General features: G+C 54.3%; 1 protein-coding gene across 1 annotated transcript; it reads left to right on the forward strand.

Annotated features, from left to right (window-relative positions):
* The first annotated feature begins 1,089 nt into the window (after positions 1-1,089).
* BARHL2 (BarH like homeobox 2) lies at positions 1,090-8,191 on the forward strand. The gene is made up of 4 exons (XM_058716638.1): positions 1,090-1,257; positions 2,408-3,098; positions 4,941-5,166; positions 6,926-8,191. The coding sequence occupies exons 2-4, from the start codon at positions 2,468-2,470 to the stop codon at positions 7,236-7,238; spliced, it is 1,170 nt and encodes a 389-aa protein (XP_058572621.1). The 5' UTR covers positions 1,090-1,257; positions 2,408-2,467; the 3' UTR covers positions 7,239-8,191.
* Positions 8,192-8,422: the final 231 nt, after the last annotated feature.

Here is an 8,422-nt window from a genome sequence, read left to right on the forward strand (position 1 = left end):
GGGGGGGGGACCCGAAAGAAAGAAAGAAAAAGAAAAAAACGGCATAAAGATAAGAAACAGCTCAACACAGCCTTGAAATAGCGCGGGCTTTTTCTGGGTCAAACACAGCGAATTCCCTAGGAAAACGCAGGGAGGGTGAGTCTCCAACCTACTCCCTTCCTGACTGAGGGCTCACACGATGCCGTTCCGACAGAAAGGCAAGTATCTCGTCCCAGGAGGTCATTTGCCTCCCCGACACCACCCGGCCCCACCCCCGTCCTCAACAGAAAAAATCTGTCCCCCAGAATAAGACTTTCAGAACTGCAACTAAACCCCAGATTTCGGTCCGCCCTTGGAGACTTTAAAGGCCATTTCCTACCATCATTCTGCACCTAGTCACGGAAGCGATGCCAGCCACTCAGATTCATAGGGTTCTTAAAATGGTAATTTGGAGTAAAATGTAACTCAAAGAACTTTGAATCATTCATTAGCACCTTATAATTACTCTGCTAATTAGGTTGACACGGCACTTAATCAGGAGTAATACGCCGTCTTGTCACTGGCACTTCCCATTACTCTGACATTCAACAAGAGACAGGTTGGAGACGTCCTAGAGAAAATAATGTAAGTTGATACCCTCCGACGAGGCGTCACAGTCAAGCCACGCTCCAGGTCCCAAGTGGATCCGCAGTGACTGTTTCCTTTCCAAATGAGCGGACGGATAGGTGGGGGGGGGGGGCGGAAGGAGGGAGGGAGAGAGAGTGAGAGAGGAGAGAACTGGCTGGTGGCGAGGCGGAGTGCGCGCTGCGGACCCGCCACCTGGGTTCCTGAGCCCCGCTCCAGACTGACACTGCGGTGAACCATCGCCGCCCGCGCCGCTAGAGAACGCCTCGGGGCATTATTTACCCCGCTCAGGAGAAAGTGTCTGGCCAGGCATTTTTTTTTGCAGCACGGGCCCTGATTGGTGACCACACTTGGGTCCGCGGTTTTGAGCAGCAGGCCCCTTCCCCACCCCACGCCTCCCGTGAGTGCCGGGTGGATGCGTTCAACCCCCCTCGGAGGCCGGCCGCCCAGCAGGGCCACAGCCCGGGCCCCTGGTCTCTTTGGGGGCCAAATCGGAGGTCCGAGTCCACCGGCCCACCCAGCGGTCCGGCTGCTGGAGTTACACACTTTCCCGTGGATTCCTTCAGGGATCCCCTCCCCCTGCTCTCAGTGCCCTCGGACTATTTAAGCGCGTGTCTGGGGATGCTGCGAGGGCGGACGCGCTGGAGTCCAAAGGTAAGCCAGCCAGATTCCTTCTCCCTCACGGTCCTTTCTCTCCTCCCTCCCCGGACTTCGTTAGAAAACGGACACATCGTTGCTACTCTCTGGGTGGATTTTTTTGTTGTTGTTGTTTCTAATTTTACCCCCTTGGTTCCCCTCTCTAGTCTACCCCGGCTCTCCTCTCCTCTCTGCCTTTGCCCGCGCACGTGATTGTGGACACCGGCACCACCGCAGGACTAGGTGTTGGGCTTTGGGCTGCAGGCAAAGGGTTGAGCAGGTTCTCAAAAGAGCAGCGGGGTCCGAGCCGCGCTCGCTGACGGGCTCTAGAGTCGCGCGTCCATTGGCTCCCAGTACGTCGGCGTCGCTTGCTCGCGCGGGCGCGGCCAATGGGAGCGCGGGGCCCGGCGCGCGGCCTCGGTGGCGGGGGCGCGGGCCCCGCGCAGCGCGGAGAGCGGCGGCAGTGGCCGTGACGTCACGTGAGGGGGTCGGCGCCGCCCGCTCGCAGCCGGATTACAAGCGAACGCGCCCGGCAGCGGCCGGAGTCGCTCGGCGCCGCGTCTCCGCCGCCGCCTCCGCCTGCGCCTGCTCCTTCTTTTCCTTCTCTTCCTCTCCGTCCTGCGTGGCCGCGACCACTGCGGCGGTGTCTTCACAACTTTCCGAGAAAGTTCAGAAACGCGGCTCCAGAGCGGCCGAGTCGCCCGCGGCAGCCACCTCGGGGAGCTGCCCGGGAGCTCCGAGGGCGCGCGCGACCGCCGGGGCTTCGAGGGCGCTGCACCTGCCAGGTCCGCCGCCGCCGCTGCCGCCTGGTGCCAGGCTGTGGGCAGACCCAGGCGGCGGCGGCAGCGGCGGCGGCGTCGGGGTCACCTCCTGCCGCCTGCGTCTTCGTCTGGGTCCCCTGCGCCGCCACCGCCTCCCGCACGTGCGCGGTGGTCCCTGGAGCGCAGGCTCCGTTCTTCCTCGACAATTTTTGTAACTTTCCCCCTCTGTCTCCCCTTCTCCCCTTCTCCTCACCCTTACTTTATGAATAAGGAAAACAAAAAGTGTCCAAAGTGTCCACCGATTGCCACCTCCCGATTATCCTTCCTTCCCTCCTCCGCCCCACTTTTTTGTTTTTTCAAAGCGGCGACAACATTGTTTAGTGTTTATTTTGTTTTACGATCGATAGCTTCCTTTGCTCGGTCGCGGCGGCTGCTGAGCGGCGAAGTGGCGCGGACCTCATGTAGAAATGACAACAATGGAAGGGGCCAGCGGGTCGAGTTTTGGAATAGACACGATTTTGTCCAGTGCCAGTTCGGGCAGCCCCGGCATGATGAATGGAGATTTCCGCCCGCTCGGCGAGGCCAGGACCGCGGATTTTAGGAGTCAGGCCACTCCGTCCCCCTGTTCGGAGATTGATACCGTAGGAACGGCGCCTTCTTCTCCCATCTCCGTCACCATGGAGCCCCCGGAGCCGCATCTGGTAGCAGAGGGGCCCCAGCATCACCACCACCTCCACCACAGCCAGCAGCCGCCGCCGCCAGCCGCGGCCCCCACGCAAAGTTTGCAGCCTTCACCCCAACAGCAGCCGCCGCCGCCGCCGCCGCCGCCGCAGCAGCAGCCACCGGCCCAGCAGCTGGGCCCGGCCGCCTCGGCCCCCAGGACTTCCACCTCTTCTTTTTTAATCAAGGACATCTTGGGCGACAGCAAACCTCTGGCGGCGTGTGCGCCTTACAGCACCAGCGTCTCCTCTCCCCACCACACCCCGAAGCAGGAGAGCAATGCGGCGCACGAGAGCTTCAGGCCAAAGCTCGAGCAGGAGGACAGCAAAACCAAACTCGACAAGCGGGAAGATTCCCAGAGCGACATCAAATGCCACGGTGAGTCGCGCCGCCTCGGCTGGCTGGCTGAGCCGTGTAGCTTCTGGTCCTCTGGTTCTCGGTCTCCCCTTCGGACCCCCGCGAGTCTCCGATGCGGGGTTACTCCGGGAGCTTCTGGGGCGATCGTGCCCGGGTCGAAAACTGCTAGCGGGAGGGAGGCCTGGGCGCGCGACTGGAGGACTCGTCCGAAGTTCAGTTTATTGTTACATTGCCACCTCTCAACCTCCCCGCAGTCCCACTCCTTTCTTTGTTTTACTTAATTTCAATGTATTAGGAATAGGGCGGAGGCGGAGGGGATCTGACGGGCATACTTTCATTGATAAAAGGGAAGTACTTGAGATTTTTCTAGCTGAGACCTTGGGGGTGGGAATGGGGGGAGGTGGGAGAGAGGAACGCGCTTAGCTAGCGTGGTGTTTAGGGGTGTGTGCAGAAAGAGTTTATTCTTTAATGTAAATTATTTCGTTCTCCCCCCCCCCCCCCAGCACACCATATTTTCTGAACACCGTCACAGGAATCATCAGATTTAATGAGGGAAATTTTTCCGAGTTGAGTAACAAAGCAACTTTTTAAAATTAGATTGTGATTGATATAGGGAAGCCGATATGGTAAAAATTTATAGTTTTTCAGTTTTTAAAATACCCTTCTGACTCCATGGCCCCAACTGAATCTTTGTATTTTAGTAAGATTTTCGTCTCCCTGCAAGTAATTGGGAAGTGGCGCTTATGAAAATAAAATTGGATGGAATTTGGATTTATTTATTTTTGTAAAATCAGAAGATGGCAATTGAAACTGTCCTTCAACTCCCCTTTTCCATTTTCTACTCATACAATTTTATAAGGAAGTGTTCTGGTCTTTGCATGACAAAAGAGTTTTAATGTGCCAGGAGAGTTATTTTTTTCCCTTACTAATAAGTTTATTGTTATTATTATTAACCTTTGCCATCTCTGGGAAAGATGCGTGCTGACTATCTGGAAGGTAGGATACTGGCTCCTCGGTTTACTATTATCACATTAGCATAATAGTGCCCAAAACAGATGTACAGTCTGGTCTGGCGATTTTTTGTGCACCAACCTCCCCAGTGGGTCAATTAGAGAGATTATTGTTCTTCCTGCAGGGAAGATCAAGGAGCGCAGCAAAAACGGGTACAAACAGAGAGGGGCTGACATATCGATTTCCCAGCATTTCAGTAAAAAACCAAAGTTGACAAATAGAATCCGGAAATCTCTGGGCTGTCACCTGGATGGGCTCAGTGATTTTGAGCTCTGCTTGGTGTCTGGGTGACATATTCTCTCTGAAGCTTTACAAGACTCAATGCAAGCAACTGCAGAGAACTTGATTCCAACATTTGCCAAGTGCATCTGAAAAAGGAAAACAAGTGCCTGTAACTTTCAATAAACAGAAAAAGTGAAATGAAAAAGGTGTCCCTTCCTCAAAACAAAACAAAACAGAGTGGAAAGATCTTTTGAAAACTTCCAAATCAGGCAAAAATGAGGTCATAGTGAAAACGGTTAAGGAATAGGACAGCCCCCCCCCAGTGAAGGAAACAATAACGAAAGGACCCTACTATATTGTAAAATATTGTTTTTTCTTTTTGACTTCCAAAGATGGGAAGATCAGACAACCTTTTAGAACCCTTTTAGGAGCGCCGCACAAAGTTCCAAACTCCTTGGCCTTGGTCTTCTTTCTTCATACTGGATAGGGTCCAAGTATGTGTGTGATGAGGGTGGCAGAGTATAGCCCCCTGAGACCAGCAGCTGAGTTGGGGATGTGGAAGTGTGTGCCAGGAAGGCATTTCCCCCTTCCTATTCCACAGTACCTTACGGCTATGGGTTTCTACCATAGGAACAAAGGAGGAAGGAGACCGGGAGATTACAAGTAGCCGGGAGAGTCCCCCTGTGAGAGCCAAAAAGCCTCGAAAAGCCAGGACAGCTTTCTCTGACCACCAACTCAATCAACTGGAGCGTAGCTTTGAGCGGCAGAAGTACCTGAGTGTGCAGGACCGCATGGACCTGGCAGCTGCACTCAACCTCACCGACACCCAAGTCAAGACCTGGTACCAGAACCGCAGGTAAGGGAGGCTGTGGCAGGGAGCAAAGGCATCTGGCCATCTAGGTCATGACCATCGTGCCAATCTTCTCCCCTCCTGGCCCCGGGAGACCCCAGGAACTCAGAGGCCCCAGAGTGGGCCCTGGGGGTTGAGGGGGGGCGGGCTTCCAGGCTGGAACAGGGATTAGCCACATCCCCAAGGTGAGAGGGACCGATAGGCAGCTGGAGTTTGGAACATTTTGCATTGCTGAGTGTCTTAACATATGCTGCTTTCCCTCTCAAACCCCAGTGGCTGGAATCCACCCCCCCCCCTGCCCCCAAATCGATCAAGCCACACCTTCTCAAATTGAGACATCTGTGCAGCTGACACTCAGGCCTATAGAGCCTGTGCCGTGCACCCTTTGGGCCTGCCCCAGGCTGGTTCCGAATGTCTACAGCTGGCCACACAGCCTGGCTATTTCGGTCCGGGAGGAACTGCCCCACTGGCCTCAGCTTAAATGTCCTTGCCTTGGCTTATGAGGCAGCCGGCCAGGCATCCAGACCGAGGGTCTGTCCCCTGTATTTGTCACCTCAGAGCCTGCCAGGAATCACTGCTTCTGTTGAAAGGAAATCAGGAAAGGGCTTGCGGGCCCTTGAAGTGTAGTGCGAGCCCAGGCAATCTGAGGCTGAAGTTATGCTGTGTTTCCAAGCCTGGCAGTTGTCTCCCTTGTCTCGATTTTTTTTTTATTTTGGTCTCCTCCTCTTCTCTCATTTGTCTTCTAATCGTCCATAAGTGTGGTTGGAAATGCCCATCCAGTTGTCATCTTTACCATAATTTTCTGTCTCATTACGTACGGTTTCAGCCACCCTAATTCTGTCGGAAAACATTAGTGTCATTTGTAGCCAATTTAAAATGGGCGACATGTTTATTAATTTGGCTGAAGCTGCCGGGTACGGATGGCCCACCAGCCCTGAGTTCTTTCGTGGGGCATTTGAGCAAAGGCCTGATCGCCTCTTCTTCCTAGCGGGGTATGGTGGGGGAGGGAGGAGACTGAGAAGAGCTGATCACAGGTTTTAATTGTTACTCTCTCCCAGAGGAGAGAATATCTTGAAATGCATTTTTCCCCTCCTGAAATGGCCCCAAGGTACTGTCACCTTGGGAGAGTCCTCCTTCAAACCAATTCCATTTTGAAACCTTGCTGCCTCCCTTGCCCCAAGCCTCCCCCCCCCTCCGCCCCACCCGCTGTAAGGTCCTATCAGAATGGGGAGAGAGATGTATCTCCACAGCGCTGGGGGACTGAGAGGGGCTCAGGAGTCTCTGTGTTCCTTTGTTTATGGTTTCTACTCACTAGGCCTGGAGGAAGGGGGGAGGGGCAGAGAGTGGACACTCTGGGATTGTTGGGGGGGCCACTTGGGGAAAGGAATTAGAGGAGGAGGAGAAGACCCGCCTATAGAAAGAGTGGTCCCAGTTGGCCTTCAGGAAAGTTTCAGGAAGTAGCCTAATTATAAAGGGGGCAACAGCAGAGCAGAGGGTCAGGTAAAGGCAGCAAAGCTTGTAGAATTTCATTTATGAGTGTCTCAGATATTAAGGGTGTAATTTACAAAGTTGACTTGAATTTGGGTTACTCTGTGAGCAAGATCGTGGGGGAGGGAGCTAGGAGGTGCGGTTCATTCCTGGTTCTCAGAGCTCTCGGTTTTCCTGTCCCCCGAGAAAGAGAAGGCAGGAGAGGATGAGAGAAGGGGCCTTGGTGCCTGGACGGAGCCCACAGCGGCGGGGTGCCTGCACGCCTGCTTTTTTTCAGGACCAAGTGGAAGCGGCAGACCGCGGTGGGCCTGGAGCTGCTGGCCGAGGCGGGAAACTACTCGGCCCTGCAGAGGATGTTTCCGTCGCCTTATTTCTACCACCCAAGCCTGCTGGGCAGCATGGACAGCACCACGGCCGCCGCGGCCGCCGCAGCCATGTACAGCAGCATGTACCGGACTCCTCCCGCGCCCCACCCCCAGCTGCAGCGGCCCCTGGTGCCCCGTGTGCTCATCCACGGCCTGGGGCCTGGGGGACAGCCAGCCCTCAATCCCTTGTCCAACCCCATCCCAGGCACCCCGCACCCCCGGTGAAGAACGAGCGACTGACAGCGCCGCGGTCCCTTCCCCGTCCCCTCCCCGACCGGACAGCTGCCCCTCCTCTCCCCGCTCAAGGCAGCGAGGCCTCTCTCGTTAGCGACCCCGGGAAGCAGGGAAGTGAGAGAAGAAGCCGCACACCAATGGGAGGGGGGGGCCCCAAAGAGGAGCCAGCCCTCCACTCTCCATCTCCCCACCCCCAGAAACAGGGCTGGAAAGCTCCCCACAGCAGTGTGACTGGCGAAAATGCTGCCCCCACAGAAAGTGCGACCAGTAAGTGAAAACATCAACAAAAACAAAACCTCAAGTTCTTTTTAAAAATGACTTTACGGACAAGCAGGAGGGAGGGAGGGGGGAGGGGAAAGGAGGGAAGAAGGAAGGGCACGGAGAGGAAGCCGTAGGGGCAGAGAGAATTGTAGATGGACAGCCAGCCTCAGATTCCGAGGCACAGGGCGTTGCTGTGGACATTCCGTCTGCCCCAGAGAAAAGAGGAGGGTAACTGAGAACTTTGCACTGATTTCTCATGACCTTTTTTCTTTTGGAAAAGTGGCATGCTCCATAATATGAAAAAAAAAATGTACATTTGAAAGACTGAGTGATAAGTGATATATCATATTTATTATATGTTGTCCAAAAAAGAGTCACTTATATACGTTAGTAAAACATGATTTTTCTTTTCATGTCTTTTTGATTCAGTAAAATAAATGCTTAGACAAAAATATAGATTTTTTTGTGATTGAAAATTACAAAAATAAAGTTTATCTTTTTTTAACAAGCGATGAAATTCAAGGGAGCTGATTTTACTAAAGCAGAACGTACTATGATGAAATGCCTGACTTGGTTTAGGGGGAAAAAATCCCTCCCATCATATTAGGAATTTACAAAATCTGTAACGACTTTGGGTTGAGTTACATAAAAGCAGCTCCAGTTTTCACGCTGGTCTCTTCCGAGCCGTTATTTGATGTGTGAATTCCTTTCTTTTTAAGAGGATGATTTCAGAGCAGCCCGGGAGGCGGAGGAGGAAAAGTCTCCGCTTGTAGGCCGCTGGTGCTGGCTGAGTGGGGCGGCCAACTTCCCCCGCTCCCAGACTGCCGGGCAACCGCGGTCTGTCGGCCCCTCCTCCTCCTTCTCCTAGGCTCTTCCCGGGGCAATGAGGGTCCCCAGCGCTGGGCTGCGGGCGG

Source organism: Neofelis nebulosa, chromosome 2, assembly GCF_028018385.1.
Source record: "Neofelis nebulosa isolate mNeoNeb1 chromosome 2, mNeoNeb1.pri, whole genome shotgun sequence".
NCBI lineage: Eukaryota > Metazoa > Chordata > Mammalia > Carnivora > Felidae > Neofelis > Neofelis nebulosa.